The 16,181-nt window shown below is 52.3% G+C and overlaps 2 protein-coding genes across 3 annotated transcripts in view; both read left to right on the top strand.

The window, feature by feature from the left end:
- Positions 1 to 268: 268 nt before the first annotated feature.
- On the top strand, positions 269 to 11,580 carry Gpr4 (G protein-coupled receptor 4). The gene is made up of 2 exons (XM_074057647.1): positions 269 to 390; positions 7,738 to 11,580. The coding sequence occupies exon 2, from the start codon at positions 8,480 to 8,482 to the stop codon at positions 9,566 to 9,568; it is 1,089 nt and encodes a 362-aa protein (XP_073913748.1). The 5' UTR covers positions 269 to 390; positions 7,738 to 8,479; the 3' UTR covers positions 9,569 to 11,580.
- A 1,934-nt stretch (positions 11,581 to 13,514) lies between these two features.
- Positions 13,515 to 16,181, top strand: part of Opa3 (outer mitochondrial membrane lipid metabolism regulator OPA3) — a 44,912-nt gene continuing 42,245 nt past the window's right edge. The window contains exon 1 of one of the 2 annotated variants that reach the window (XM_074057648.1): positions 13,515 to 15,081. In XM_074057648.1, the coding sequence (XP_073913749.1) occupies positions 14,940 to 15,081 (142 nt within the window). In that variant the 5' untranslated portion in view covers positions 13,515 to 14,939. The remainder of the gene's footprint in view (positions 15,082 to 16,181) is intronic. The other variant, XM_020172953.2, reaches the window with a different exon arrangement.

The raw sequence follows: 16,181 nt of genomic DNA, 5'->3' as shown, positions 1-16,181 counted from the left end.
GGAGGAGATGACAGCCCATGGAGGGCGGTGGGAGGTCAGTGGGGGAGCTCCTCCCCAGAGCTGATGGCTTGATAAAGCTGGAGGTACGTGGCTGACAGAGGGTGACAATTAGGGTCATGCGGTAGGGGTCTTGGCTGGGGACTTCAAAGAGTCCCCCACCCCCTCCTGGAGTGGGGTGACGATTTAATGGGGTCAAAGGGAACGGCAGGGGAGGGGTTAACGGGGGCGGGCCCGGCCGGGGCGGGGCCTGGGGGAGTCGCCGCTGTCCTGTCCCGCGGGGCGCCCGCCGGGTCCCCGCGCCGCCGCGGAGCCCCGACCGCCCGACCGGTGCCAGCGAGCAGAGAGCGAGCGAGCAAGCGAGGCCGCCGTCCGCCCCGTCTAGCCCTGCAGGTAGGCGCCGTCCCTCCCGCTCCCCGTCCCCGCTCGGCTGCCTCAGTCTCCCCCGCCGGCCTGGGCTGCCCCGGGTCCTGGCCCAGACGTCTGCAGCTCCCGCCTGTCACCGGGGTCTCTGTGACCGGGGTCCCCTCTCCCTGGGTGTGTCTCTGCTCCTGGGTCTCAGGATGTCTCTGTGTGTTTTTTCATCTCTGCCTGTCCCCTCTGTCTCCCCATACCCTCTCTCTCTGTCCCTGTCTGGGTCCCCCTGGCTGTCTCATGGAACCCTCAGTCTCTGTGGGTCTCTCTCTCTCTCTCTCTCTCTCTCTCTCTCTCTCTCTCTCTCCTGCTCTGTCTCTGTCTTTCTCTCCTGCTCTGTCTCTGTCTCTCTCTCCTGCTCTGTCTCTCTCCTTCTCTCTCCTGTTCTGTCTCTCTCTCTCCTGTTGTCTCTGTCTCTCTTTCTCTCTCCTCTGTCTGTCTCTCTCTCTCCTGTTCTGTCTCTGTCTCTCTCTCTTTCTCTCTTCTGCTCTGTCTCTCTCTCTTCTGTTCTGTCTCTGTCTCTGTCTCTCTCTCTCCTGCTCTGTCTCTGTCTCTGTCTCTCTCTCTCCTGCTCTGTCTCTGTCTCTGTCTGTCGCTATCTCACACCCCGTTGTGGCACCTTTTTTCAGTCACATCTTCAACCCCTTCCAATCCTAAGACATCTCAGAACTACCCTCTGGGCTGGGATGCTGATTGGGCCTGGGAGTGGGGGTGGGGGGACAGCAGAATTGTGACCTGGGACAAGCAGACACTAAGTAACACTGTGACCCCAGCTCCCCCTTCACAGTCACCCTGCTGCTCCTGAGGTCACACCCACCCCACCCTCCAATTTCAGGAATTCCTGGCTGGGGGGAGGACTTCCTCCTTTACTTCCTCCCTTCCAGGATTTGGCTGGGTGACTATTAACTCCTTCCTGCCATTGCCTCACTCCCCCACCCTTGAACTGGACACCCCCCCCAAAACAAATCAGGCTGACAGACAGCTCTAGAATTTTGGAAGTGTTGATCTCGCAGGCACATAAGTGCACACACCCACTCGGATGATATGCATTGGGGGATTTTGGGGGGTATACAGATGGAGAAGATTGGGGCTATCCCCTAGCACCTCCTCTAGATCCCCCGCACTAGTCCCACTTCTCTGGAATCTACCAAGAAAAGACTCCCCGCAGCTTAGTCTCTGTGGATGAACTTGACTTCAGGTTTGGGGTGAGGGTGTTGAGGAGTTCTTTTCTGCGAGGCGACCTCAATACAACAGGATGAAAGATGAACAGAGGGGACTCCCAGAACTCTGGGAATCACACCACCTTGAATGTTAACGTATTTGAAAGGAAAGACCCAGATCAGAAGAACCTTCCAAGGGGAAGGCTAGGAATTTGAGATCCTTTGGATCACAGGTTTTCAGGATAATTCCTGCCCTCCAATCCAAGTAGGTTAGTGACAAAATCTTCAAAGTGTGGCAAGTTCACAGCTGAGGGTACTTGAGGGCTTTGGAGAGCCATCTAGGCCAAATGCCTTCCCCATTTTACAGTTGGGGAAACTGAGGCCCAAGAGCAGAAATCTTCACAGTAAATCAGTGCCAGGCTGTTGGGGGTTGAGACCCTTGTCTGATTGAAGCCCAAATTGGGAAATCTGGCTTCCTTTGCCCAAATCCAGGGAGCTGGCTTCTTTCACTACCTCTAAGTCGGATTAATTTGGGGAGCCAGGAAGGATGCCAGGGTGAGTAGAATGGCTAAAGGCCAGAAGGAAGAGTTTTAGGAGCAAAGAAGAGAGAATATTTCTTACAGCACGCTGTGTGGGGGGCAGAGGGGCCAGCAGGGGTTGGGGTGGAGAGGGTAGAACTTTAGAGAGGGGTAAGAAAGAGAGGAGGGAGGGGGGATTGGAATTAGCCCCATCTCTGTCTCTTGACCCTCCCCACGAAGCCCACTGTTCCCTCTGGGGCAGGGCCTATAATTTGGCTCGTGTCTAGACAAATAATAACTCAGCTGGTGTGAACTGGGGGCATGCAACGAGAGCGCTGAGCCGGCGGGGGGAGGAGGCAGCCTGGGTTCTTGTGGTCCCCCAGATGGTGAGAATTTGGGAGCCAGGTAGAGGTGGCAATGAGCTCCCCCACCTCCCCAATCTTCAGTACCTTAGAATTCTGCAGTCTTAGAATTCACGCTGCCAGAATGTTAAAAAAGAGAGTCGACGAGAGGGGAAAAAAAAGGAAGTAGAGCTCACCAATTTAGACTGGTCCATTTTGGTAAAAATGTTCATGTTTGCTGGGTGAAGATAAAAATCGCCGAGGGTTTAATAATAGATGATGAAAGTCATAGAATGCTTTTGTAAAAAAAAAAAAATCATAGCGTGTTCTAACAATAGAACTTTAGAATCTTGGAATGTGAGACTCCTAGAATATTGGAAAACTTAGAAGGGAGCGCGCCTGCAAAGCCGCGGTGTAATAATAATAGAACGAGTTCTCGAATGGTTCAGAACATGAAACTCAGAACTCGGCTGGCTGCGGCAGCTGAGGATTTGCTAACTGTTGGACTCTAGAACAACAAAGATGTCCATCTGAGGATTCTAGGATCCCTGATGGGTGGTGGGGTGTGTCTATATGTGTGTGGGTGGGTGAAGGGGGGTGGAGATAGACTCTTTTGATAGAAACGGGGAAACTGAGGCCCAGCCGGGCATCAGGGTGGCCTGACTGCCCCCTGGTTTCCGCCAGCTGCCAGAACACCAGGTGGGGAGCGAGGCTTGGTGATCACATTTCATTTCTAATGAGCAGAACAGAGCTGGCCCCGGTCCCCTGGGGCCGCTAGGGGAGGAGGAAGCAGGAACCCATAGAGGAGGGAAAGTGGGGGGGGCAGCCTGGTGACTTCAGGGACAAGGCTGGTAAGTGAGCTGAGGGGTGAGGGAAAATGAGGGGCAGCATTACTCCTTCTTGTCCTCGTAATGCTCCATATTCTGAGAGTTGCTGGATTTGCGGGTAGCTGGCAGCTAGCCTGGCATCAAACCTGCAGGGGAGGCTGGGGGGGACCAAGCTGGTCTTTCTTATCCCCTCCCCCCAAATCGAACCACCACGCTTGGGCTTATCTGTCCTGCTGCTCTGGAAGGGGACAGCAGGGATCCATGTGGGGGTCATGGGGAGCTAGGAGCTAGAGGGAGCTTTTTGTGCCCTGTGAACCCCAACAAAGGCTAAGAAGCTCTCAATTAAGGAGGGTTATCACCCTGGGACCGGGCAGGTGAGGGCCACCCTAGATACTGCGGCCACTTGTTGGTTTTTTTTCTAATGACAAGAAGCTCCCTATCTTCCAGCATATTTTCAAAAGGGTCTGAGACCCCCAGAAAGATGGGTGAAAATGGCTGGAGCACAGGGAATGAAGAGAAAAACATTCAGGAGAGGGGAACTCCTTCAAGAGCCAGAGGTGATCTGCTCCGTCCCATCCTGTGACTCAGGCAACTGCCTTGCTGCTCTGTGCCTCAGTTACCCCATCTGTACCAGGAAGGGGTCAAAATAGCTTTGGACCCTATTGTCACATAGACTGCTGGTGTTTTGGAATTCTAGAAGGCTCTGTGCTGTTGGGGGTAAATGGTAGGCAGATGTCAGGCTTGGAAGAAGGGAAGGTTGTCTGTCAGAGTGTACCTGCAGTCCCTGCTCCAGGCCCAGCGCCCACCAGACACAGGTGGGCTGAAGCCAGACTGGTTCCCGGGGAGGAAATTAGCAATGAGAAGTCTGCTTCCTCTGGCTGCCAGAAATAAACCTCCTGTCTGTGTACCCGATCCAATCTCAGCAGGACCCTGGGGTTGAGGGGAGCCATAGGCGGCTCACAGATCTTGTGGCGCCTCCAACCATGATGAAACTTTTCATTTATCATCTCAGTCCTAATTGTTCAAATCTTGCACATTTTCATTTATCATCTCAGTCCTAATTGTTCAAATCTTGCACATTTTCATTTATCATCTCAGTCCTAATTGTTCAAATCTTGCACATTTTATAAACAATATCACCTTCTACCCAAGGATTTCCCTATCTGTGATGTCATTAGGATAAAAGTTGCCCCCCTTTGCAGAAGGGAAAACTGAGGCTCCTGAAAGAAAAACAATTATCTCAATGTTATAGGTGGGGGACATGGAGAATCAGAGATGGGGGTGGGGGCAAGCGGCAGAGATAGAGGGACAGGAGGACAGAGAGAGGAGGAGAAAGGAGAGAGGAGGAGGAGGGAGGTGTCTCACTGGACTTGATTGTGGCAGTCCTCTTTACACTGAGGAAGGGTGCCACAGATCTAGCCAGGTACAAGCCCCACCCATCCAATCTCCATAGGACCCAGAAGCCTCTGGGAGTCAGGATTGGGGACAGCAGCTGTCCTAGGACCCCTGAGGGGGCAGGAAGTATCAGGCAGAACTCAACCCTGACCTTTCTTTTTTTCCTTTTTTCTTTTTTGGTGGGACTGGGGTTTGAACTCAGGGATTCCCTCTTGCAAAGCTTGAGCCACACCTCCAGTTCATTTTGCTCTGGTTATTTTGGAGATGGGTGTCTCGAGAACCATTTGCTCCAGCTGGTCTCCAACCTCAATCCTCCTGATCTCAGCCTTCTAAATAGCCAGGTTTACAGGCGTCAGCCCTGACCTTTCCAAGTCAATTATAAAGCCTAGAGGATGGTTCCTGCCCTTTTCATGCCCTGCTGCCACCTCTTTCCCTGGGCCTCTGCTGGACTTGTCTGATCCTGGGGTGCAGCCTCACAGGGAGTGGGACACATGGTGGGAAGTGGGCAGACCAGAGCAGTGTTCCTACTGGCGGCTTCTGGATGCTTCTGGAATGAGTTCTGTGCACTGTCACTTACTTATTGAGCAAGTACTGTACGCTGGGCTGGTCCCCATACTACCAAAAGGACAGTCAGCAAGACACACAAAGTCCTTGCTGTCCTGGAACATCTATTCTAGATAAATAGACAGAAACCAACCAGGCACAAGGTAATGCAAGGACAGGGTCCTAGGGGTGGTGGGGACTGGTGAAGAGGGACCCACGGAAGGGGTGAAGAGGTGGGAGGTAGCTGGAGGGAGTACAGACCAGGCAGAGGGGAGAATGGATTTTTAATTTTTTTTTTTTTGGTGGCACTGGGTCTCACACTTGCCAGGAGGTGCTCTACCACTTGAACCACTCCCCCAGCCGAAGGGTTTGTGTGTGTGTGTGTGTTTCGAACTTGGGGTCTAGTACTTGCTCATACTTGCACTATTTTTTACATAGGAAGTCCTATTTTGTGCAGGGCTGGCCTTGATCTTCAATCCTCCTATTTATGCCTCCTGTGTAGCTGGGATGACAGGTGCACACCACCATGCCCAACTCTTGGTTGAGTTGGGGGTCTCTCAAACTTTTTGTCCAGGATGGCCTCAAACCACTATTCTTCCATCTCTGCCTCCTGAGTAGTGCTGGTGGCTCACACCTTAATCCTAGCTACTCAGGAGGCAAACATCAGGAGGATCTCAATTTGAAGTCGGCAGGGCAAATAGCTCTGAGAGACCCTATCTTGAAAAAACCGATCACAAAAAAAAGGGCTGGTGGAGTGGCTCAAGGTGAAGGCCCTGAGTTTAAACCCCAGTACAGGGTCAGGAATTTGGATTTTTCCGGCAAGTCCGTTTTGGAAGTCAGTAGAGAATTTCAGTAGAGAAATAACAAGAGACGATTTCTGTGCTAGAAAGATCTTTGTGGCTGCTACGCAGAACGCAAGGCGAAGGGAGATGGAGTGTCTTCAGGAAAGCAGTGGTGGTGTCCTGTAAGCATCTGAGTGAGTGATGATGGAGGCCCAGGGCTGGCAGGGCTTCCAGAAAACCATGTCTGGATCCAGAGTTCATCTGGAGGTGGAGAGGGAGAACATTCTCACGGAAAGAGGCTGAGGCATCAGGGAAGTTCCCAGAGACCTGCTGTGTGACTTTGGGCTCATCCCTTGCCCTCTGTGGGCCTCAGTTTCCCTTGTCTGTCCAATAGACTCAACCAGTGGTTTTCAAAGTACATCTGGGGGATTCTTGGGAGGTGGCCTCTCTATCTCTACCTCATGTCATTCAGAGCACAGAACAGTTTGTCCTCTTGCTGTTGTAGATTGGGTTTCTGGTGAAGGTCTGGTTTTGGAAAGAAAAAGGGTTTCACCAGGTGTGGTGGCTCACACCTATAATCCCAGCTACTTGGGAGGCAGAGACAGGAGGACTGTGGTTTGTAGCCAACAGGAGCAAAACCTTAGTGGGACTGTATCTGAAAGAAAAAGTTGTGTGTGGTAGAACACTCTGTAATCTCAGCTATATGGGAGGTAGGAGAATCGAGGTCCAGGCCAGTTTGGGCAAAAGCATTAATCCCAGCTACTCAGGAGATGGAGATAAGAAGATCACAGTTTGAGGCCAGCCCAGGCAAGAAGTTACAGAGACCCCATATCAAAGAATAGGCTGGACATGGTGGCATAAAGCTGTAATCCTAGCTACATGGAAGGTGGAGGTAGGAGGATTGTAGTCTGAGGGTATCCTGGGCAAAAAAGTGCAAGACCCTGTCTGAAAAATAACTAAAGCAAAAAGGGCTATAGGCGTGGCTCAATGGGTAGAGTGCTTGAAAGACTCAGAGTTCAAACCCTAGTACTGCCAAAAAAGATTAGGGTACTCTGATACTATACCCCATAAGTATGTATAATTTTGTGCTAATTAAAAATAAAACTGGGGAGGGAGGGAGAGAGAAAGAGGAAGAAGGAGATGGAGGGATGACCTGGTTAGGGGTGGGAGAATGGTCCTAACTCTAATTCCATCTTTCCCTTGCTGTGCATCCTTGGGAGGGGGTGACCCAGACTCCCCCTCTCTGGGCCCTTTCTCCTGCCTATGAAGTGATAGGGTTAGACCACCTCAGTACTTCCCGAAGGACGTTATGGTACTTGTGTCCATTCTAGTCTCCAGGAGAAAGTTCTAAAATTTCCGTTGGGCCAGGCGTGGTAGAGTCTGTAATCCCTGCTACTTGGGAGGCAGAGGCAGGAGGATGGCAAGTTCAAGGCCAGCCTGGACAAAGTTAACCACACCCTGTCTCAAAAACCAAATAAAAATAAAAGGACTGGGGGTGTGGCTCAAGTGGCAGAGCGCTTGCCTAGCATAGGCAAGGCCCTGGGTTCCATCCCCAGTACCACAGAAATAAATAAATAAGATTTGTGTTTCGTCTTTAACATCTATTTAGGAAAAAAAAAAAAAAGATACCTGGTCCCTCAGCCTGTGTTCTCACAGATCTGTTGTTTCAGGTGGGTCACTGCCCTGCATCAGGGAAGGGTGTGAGGAGAGAAGGGTGGGGAGGGCCTCGCCTGTCTCACCTCTGTCCTCTCTCCACACAGGCCCAGTTTTGAACGGGGTTGTGAGCTGGAACCACTTCATCCCAGCCCCTCAGACTCTGAGAGGACCAAACCTGAGTCCCTCCCCTGCACCCTTCCAATTGCCCCTTCCTCCTCCATTCCCCCTCGGGTGGATGCCTCTCTTCCTCACCTCCATCCAGTCTCCCAGCAGCCCTTCCCCTGTCTATCCCCACAGGACACCTCCTTCTCCATCATCTCCTGCTGGGGTCCTGGTGAATACCACCACTCCTGCCTTCATTGCCTCACCTTCCCAGCTCTCCATCTGTCCTACCTCCCTGCTGTGTATTGCCCTGCCTTCTAGAACATTCCATCCCACCAATACTTCAACATTGGCCACAATTATTTCCCAGATTCTATATAAACATCACCCTATTAATCACATCCACCAACGACTTCATCTGTCCCATAAACACTCCCCTCCCCCAATCTTTCTGACACCGCATCCTCTCTTATTTATGTCCTGATTCTCCAAACACCCCTTTGCTACACCTCCTAATCCCCCTGTCCCCAAATCTCCCTCTTGTCCTACCTGTGTCCCTCCTCTCCCCACTCCCTCTCAAGCCCCTCCACCCTTTCCCTGCTGGGCCCACCCCACGGTTCCTCTCAACCTCATCTCCTGCCATGTTACCCTGAGCCTCCGAGGAGGGGGCTCAGGGGGCCCGATGGCCTCCCGCCCCCCGTGGCCCCGCAGCCCCCGTGGGCCAGGGGAAGCACTGTGCCCAGGATGGGCAACCGCACGTGGGAGGGCTGCCACGTGGACTCGCGGGTGGACCACCTGTTCCCACCGTTCCTCTACATCTTCGTCATCGGATTGGGGCTGCCCACCAACTGCCTGGCCCTGTGGGCGGCCTACCGCCAGGTGCGCCAGCGCAACGAGCTGGGGGTCTACCTGATGAACTTGAGCATCGCCGACCTGCTGTACATCTGCACGCTGCCGCTGTGGGTGGACTACTTCCTGCACCATGATAACTGGATCCACGGACCTGGCTCCTGCAAGCTGTTCGGCTTCGTCTTCTACACCAACATCTACATCAGCATCGCCTTTCTCTGCTGCATCTCCGTGGACCGCTACCTGGCCGTGGCGCATCCGCTGCGCTTTGCGCGCCTGCGCCGTGTCAAGACGGCCGTGGCCGTGAGCTCCGTGGTCTGGGCCACCGAGCTGGGCGCTAACTCGGCTCCTCTTTTCCACGATGAGCTCTTCCGCGATCGCTACAACCACACCTTCTGCTTTGAGAAGTTTCCCATGGAGGGCTGGGTGGCCTGGATGAACCTGTACCGGGTCTTTGTGGGGTTCCTCTTTCCCTGGGCGCTGATGCTGCTGTCCTACCGGGGCATCCTGCGCGCCGTGCGGTGCAGTGTGTCCACCGAGCGCCAGGAGAAGGCCAAGATCAAGCGGCTGGCCCTGAGTCTCATCGCCATCGTGCTGGTCTGCTTTGCGCCCTACCACGTGCTCCTGCTGTCGCGCAGCGCTGTCTACCTGGGTCGCCCCTGGGACTGTGGCTTTGAGGAACGCGTCTTCTCCGCCTACCATAGCTCGTTGGCCTTCACCAGTCTCAACTGTGTGGCTGACCCCATCCTGTACTGTCTGGTCAACGAGGGCGCCCGCAGCGACGTGGCCAAGGCCTTGCATAACCTCCGGCGCTTCCTGGCCAGCAACAAGCCCCAGGAGATGGCCAATGCCTCGCTCACCCTGGACACCCCGCTCACCTCCAAGAAGAGCAGCGTGGCTAAAGCCTTGGCGGCCGGGTGGGTGGCGGCCCCGCCCCCCCAGGGGGACCAGGTGCAGCTGAAGACGCTGCTGCCCGCCCAGTGAAAGTGGCTGGTGCGAGGGCTCCCCGTCTTGGAGGCCCGCCCCCTTGGCTGGTGTGTGCAAATTACATGTAAATAAGGCTGTGTTAATACTCCTAAGAATACAAGGAAAGAAAAGAGGTTGGTGTGGCGCCATTCAAAGGGGTCCTTCTCCACCACGACCCGCTAACAACTCACTTTTTTAAAAAAGAAAAAAAATTTTTTTGGCAGTACTGAGGTTCTAACTCAGGGCTTTGCACTTGGGAGGCAAGTGCTTCACTGTTTGAGCCATGCCCCCCAGCCCTTTTTTGATCTGGGTATTTTGGAGACAGGGTCTTGCTTTTTTGCCCAGGTCAACTTGGACTTTAATCCTCCCATTTTTCCTTCCCATTGTCGCTGGGATAACAGGAACCTACCACCACACTCTGCTTTTATTTTTTTTGTGGCACCGGGGTTTGAACTCAGGGCTTCATGCTTGCTGCTTAGCTAGGCAGGTGCTCTACAACTTAAGCCAGTCTGCCACTTTTTTTGTTTGTGTTGGATATTTTGGGGATAGGGTCTCGCAAACTGGCCCAAGCTGGCTTCAAATCACCATCTTCCTGATCTCTGTCTCCTGAATAGCTAGGATTACAGGCGTGAGCCACTGGTGCCCAGCCAGCTTTTTTTCTTTTGAGATGGGACCTTGAGAACTTTTTGTCCAGGCTGGCCTTGAACCACTATCCTCCTGATCTCAGTCTCCTAAATAAGGTGTGAGCCGTCACTGCCCACCTTATTTTTGGTTCTTTGAGACTGTCTCACTTTGTTGCCCATGCTGGCCTCAATTACTCTCTCTCTCTCTCTCTCTCTCTCTCTATCTATCTCTATCTCTCCCTCTCTCTCTTTACAGTGCTGGGATTTGAAATCAGAGCCTTACACTTGTTCAGATGTTCTATCACTTGAGCCATACCCCAGCCCAGGCCTCCAACTCTCCATCCTCCTGCTTCAGCCTCCCAAGGGATGAGATGACAGGTGTGTACTACCATGCTTAGCTCTAACAATTCACTTTAACTGTTCCCATCCTTATGCTGGGCAGTTAGTGACACAGTAGTGACTGTGTTCTCATGAGTTCCCAGACCCTGACACAATTTGGGGGTCATGGAGGGCTTCCTGGAAGGAGGGGAATGAGAAAGTTAAGTCAAACGTTTGGTTTCCAAAAGATAAAGACAAAAAGAGAAAGTTGCTGGGTACTGGTGATTCATGCCTGTAATCATCAAGGTTACAAAGCCAGCCTGGCAAAAAATACCCAACATAAAAAAGGGCTGGTGGAATGGCTCAAGTAGTAGAGTGCCTGCCCAGCAAGTGTGAGGCCCTGGGTTCAAGCCCCAATACCACCAGATTGAGAGAGACAGAGAGAGAGACAGAGAGAGAGAGAGAGAGAGAGAGAGAGAGAGAAGAAAGGATATTTTCCAACAAGTTAATAAGAGTCTTCAAGTCAATGGGAAGGTGGGAAGAGAAAGTCACTGAGTGTAGAGAGTCATCCTGTATGCCCCTGGTCATGTGGGAGAGAGAGTACAAGACAGGGCAATTCTAAGATTGCTGATAAACAGCATTCTGCAAGTCAGGACAGAGGATGAGGAGGGTCAGGATAAACAAGTTAAAAAAAATGCAAGGCATGATGGTTTCTGTACTCCAAGTTATTGGGGAAGCTGAAATAAAAAGATCACTGGAGGCTGTGAATTTGAGACCAAATTGGCAGATATAGTAAAACCCTATCTTGAAAACCAACAAAAATGAAGCAGGGTGCTAGTTGCTCACACCTGTAATCCCAGCTGCTCAGGAAGCAGAGATCAGGAAGATCAGGTTCAAAGCCAAATAGTTCGTGAGACCCTATCTCGAAAAAGCCTTCACACAAAAAGTGCTGGTGGAGTGGCTCAAGGTGAAGGCCCTGAGTTCAAATCCCAGTACCGAAAAAAAAGAAATAAAACCAACAACAATTAAATAAATATTATGTGTGGAATTACCAAATGGAAAGGAGAAAATAAAGACATTTGAGGGACAGGGAGTGACCTGGAATCACTTTACACAAAGAGGACAGGGAAGAAAGTGCTCACTGAGGTGGTTTAGGAGCAAACACCTGAAGGAGCTGAGGAGGTCAGCCCTGTGACTTGTGTGGAGACTATCCAGGAGGAGGGCATAGCAAGTGCAAAGGGCTTGGGATGAGACTGGACAGGGGACACAGGCAGATGATTTGGGGCCACGTAAGTCTCTGTGAGGACTTTGCCTTTTATTCTGAGATAACAGGAGCTGTGAGGGGCCTCTCAGCAGAGGACTGATGGGATTTAACTTCAGCGTTAACAGGATCCCAGCGGCTGCTGAGTGAACAGAATGTGGGAGGTGAAGTGAGGAGGTGAGTTCAAATGTCTAGGCAGGAGAAGTTGGTGCTGGACTGGGGTGCAGGTAGTGGAGTGAGCAAGGAACAGCAGTCAGCTTCAGGATTTTAAATGTTATTTATTTTTTTCTGGTACTGGGGTTTGAACTCAGGGTCTATACCTTGAGCCACTCCACCAGCCATTTTTTGTGAATATTTTTTCGAGATAGGGTCTCGTGAACTATTTGCCTGGACTGGCTTCGAACTGTGATCCTCCTGATCTCTGCCTCCTGAGTAGCTAGGATTATAGGCATGAGCTACTGGCGCCCGGCTTTCAGGATTTATTTTGAAGAAAGACCTCATTGGGGCCTGTGGGATTGTGTAACATGAGCCCCTCACCCATTCTGGGAAAAGGGTACCCAGGGGGCCTGAGCGGAAGGGCCTCTGGGAATGAGCCAAGGCCTCATTCAATGCAGTCACTAGAGAGGCCAGGTCACGGGTCCAAGGTCTCACGGTTGGTGAGTCAGTGCCAGCGCCACTCTGGGCTCCCTCTCTGCTCCTCAGCTCTGTGTCTATTCCCACGCCCCAGGCCTCAGGGGTCAGTAGGAATGGTGGCTGTTCTATAACCAGGCAGCAGAGTGCAAGGAAGCACCTAGTTTTGGGGGGAGTTCTTTTTGTGGTATTTGTGGTACTGGGAATTGAACCCAGAGCCTTGGGCATGCAAGGCAAGCACCCTACCACTGGAGCCTTGTCCCCAGCTCTTGTTTTTGGGATAGAGTCTCATGATCGTCTTGTCTCTGCCTCCCAAGTAACAGGGATTACAGGCAGGCTCCACCTGTGATGCCTGGGATCTGGGAGGTCACCCCACTTGTCCCACCACAATAAGGCTTCTGTTGAATGCAGGACCAGGTGGAACCCTGGACGCTAACCCCTCCCAAAGGTGTTCATTCCCATTCATTTAATAAAAATTTCTTTAAAGCCAGGTACAGTGGCTAACACCTATAATCCCAGCTACTCAGGAGGCAGAGATAGGAGTTTGAGGCCAGTTTGAAGCCAGCCTGGGCAAAGTTAGAGAACCTGTCTCAATAACAAAATACACACAAAAGGGCTGAGGGTTAAGTTTCAAGCGGTAGAGTGCCTGCCTAACATGTGCGAGGCCCTGAGTTAAATTTCCACTAAATGAAAAACATTTTATGTTACTGTATGCCGGGCACAGTTCTAAGAGTTAAGGAATACTGGGTTATTCAGAAAAGAGTCATGCATGAGTTTACGAGCTTCTATCATGGGGATCCTCAGCCCTCTTGCAGGTTCTTGACCCCCAGGGTAAAAGCCCCAGAGATGAGAAGAAAACCCTAGGCAGTGACTGAAGAAATCCCAGCCTCAGCCCACTCGGTTACCTCTGGAGATTTGGGCAAGTCCTTCCCTTCCTCTGGTCTCAGTTGACCAGCCTGTAAAATGGGAAGAGGGTAAGGGACCTTAAGTAAGCTGGGGCTTCCTCATACCTTCAGTCCAGATGGAACTCTGGGAAGGTTTGTTTTTATGGACTCTTGCATTTTTTTGGTAATTTTGGCAATTTTAGCTGGGTTGACACACGCCAGCACCATCTTTTATTATTATTATTATTATTATTATTATTATTGTTTTGTTTTTGTTTTTTGAGACAGGGTCTCACCATGTAGCTCAGGCTGGCCTGGAACTTGCGATCTGTCTGCCTCAGTCTCCAGAGTGCTGGGATTACAGGTGGGTACCTCCATGCCCAGTTACCATCTTTACAGAGGACCTCTGATATCCTGCAGGTCCCTTGGTGCTGGGGGCTTAACCAAGGACTTTTGGGGAGTTGGTGGGTGAAGAAAACCCGGGGTCCCCTGACTCTGTTCCAAGTGTGTCCTTCCATCTACCACTCCTCTGCCTTCCCATCCCTCTGCCTTGCTTTCAATCTCTCATCTACCCACCAGCTCTCCCACCATCCAGGAATTTCTCTCAACCCCATTCTGACTTTGTTTATATGACTTTGCTCCCCGCTGAGGAAGGGAGGACAGTCTGGGACATGTCCTTAAATTTCTTCCTGCACCAGCTCCCTGGGGACCGTCACCCTCTAAAGCAGGAAGTAGGCTGCTTGAGAATGGGTTTTATTAGCCAGGACTCCAGGCTCTCAACTTCTGCAGGCTGAGGACACTTGTGTCGGCCCCGGCCTGTCTCTGGGCCTCAGACTCTGTTGATCACTTGAAAAATGGCTGGATTCGGCTCCCTGCTTCTGGAGGTGAAGTGCATGCCCCGGACAGCGCTGGGCAACCGGACAGCGCTGGGCAACGGCAACGCTCACGGCATAGAGCAAGAAGGGCTGATGACTGAGTGCTGTGACTGACACCCTTCCCAGCACTTAACACAATCACTGTTGCGACCACACTCAAGATGCATACACAGGCTGGGGTGTAGCTTGGTGGGCACAGGCCCATTCCTAGCACCGCAAAAAATAAATAAAATTCACACCCACATACAAAGCTCACAACAACCTAATAAGGCAAGTACTATTAATTAGTGTTTCCTAAACAGGAATACGGATGTCCAGAGAGGTTGAGACACTTGTCCAAGATCACACAGCGAGTAAATGTGGAGTTGGAATCCCAAGATCTGTAAGTGACTACATAGCCAATCTCTTCTCTTTTTCCCAGTGAAAGCTCTCAACTACGGAAGAAGGTCTGGGACTCATTAGACCTAATTAGGACTAATTAAGAGCCTCCTTTGGGCGGGGAAGTAGACTCTGGGCTTGACATCACGCAGGAGCGTGGTGACGTCACGCTCCCGCAGCAACCGTTTAACGGCACCGCCCACTGCCCGCCTCGCTTCCGCCGCATATTTGCATATTCAGCGAAGAGGCGTCGACACACCAGCGTGATGCAGTGACGTCGAGTGCGCCCCTGCAGTTACTCTCGAGCGGGTGCACGCACGTACGTAAGCACGCACGGCCCACAAGCGGGCGGGGGAGTAGTGAGGTCGGAGGCGCCCCGCCCAGTCAGTAAGGTTGCGCGTGCTCCGTACGACAGCCAAGATGGTAGTGGGCGCGTTCCCGATGGCGAAGCTGTTGTACTTGGGCATCCGGCAGGTCAGCAAGCCGCTTGCCAACCGCATTAAGGACGCTGCTCGCCGGAGCGAGTTCTTCAAGACCTATATCTGCCTTCCGCCGGCTCAGCGTGAGTGACCCCGCGTCCCTCCAACCTTTCCATTCTCCAACCCGTCTCAGGTGGTTGCTTAGGGGATGGACTTTTGTCCGTGACCAATCACAGCCCGAACCGGCTAAGGACTATAGCCAATAGGCAGGGTCCCTGGGAGAGAGAGGCATGTGGGTAACCTAATAGCGAGGACGGGCGTGGGGTAAGGGGCGGGGCAGGGGCTCTCCACGCGATTTGTGAATGCCAGCCAATAGGGGAAGAGAGTTTGTGGAGACTGACGTCCAGATGAGCCAATAGTGTGGGAAATGGGAGAAATTCAGGCAGGGCTTTCCAGGACTGAGACGAGCCAGAGGCGGGACTGAGGAGAAACCCACTGGGGTACTTTGCCAAGCCATCCTTGGGTAGTTTTACTCCCAAAACTTCATCCCTTTCCTCAGTTTCCCTCCTGCCCTGGGAAGTAGGAGGTGCTTGTATGTCCCGCGTTTAGAACTCGCGTGTTCCCTAGTATCACTCGCGGCCGTAGTCGTGGGATCTAGCAAAAGGGGGATTTATACCAGAGTGGACATTCACCCTATATCTACTTTCTCATTCCTATACCATGCATTCATTGGGTACACCGACTGTGCAGGCCTTTTGCGGGGCCACTGGGATCAGAATACATCCTGATCCGTCGGTGTCATCCCAGAGTGGTCAGGGCGGTGGCAGCCCTGGAGTTCAGACCCACCGGCGTGGAGTCAGGAAAGCTGCCGAGGGGATCGCATCGTGAGCGCTCAAACTATGAGCTGCTTTAAAAAGATTATCTGTGTGCTGTAGGCCTGGGGTGCAACTTGCTGGGGTGGCTCCATTTCCCTTGTGTATGCCAGGCCCTGTGTTTGTGAAACAGCAAGGTCCAAGCCAGTCCCAGTGTGTTCCCTCAAGGAGTGAGGACAGACCTGTCCCGGAGCAGTGACAACCTAGGTGGGATTGGGGAGCCCACTGGACACTTGTCCTGGCATGGAGTTCAGGGAGAGGGACCACTTTTCTCCCTTAAACATTTTTTTTAGGGTGGGGGAATTGAACTCAGGGTTTCTGGCCTGCTGGTAAGGCACTCTTATCACTTGAGCCACTCCACCAGCCCGCCC

The sequence above is a fragment of the Castor canadensis genome, chromosome 16 (genome assembly GCF_047511655.1).
Source record: "Castor canadensis chromosome 16, mCasCan1.hap1v2, whole genome shotgun sequence".
NCBI classification, from domain to species: Eukaryota; Metazoa; Chordata; class Mammalia; order Rodentia; family Castoridae; genus Castor; species Castor canadensis.
The sequence above is the reverse complement of the archived record's forward strand: the minus strand, read 5'-3'. Positions and strand labels throughout refer to the sequence as shown.

Coding starts and splice junctions, on each gene's coding strand:
- Gpr4 (XM_074057647.1), top strand. CDS start 8,480: ATGGGCAACCGCACGTGGGAGGGCTGCCACGTGGACTCGCGGGTGGAC.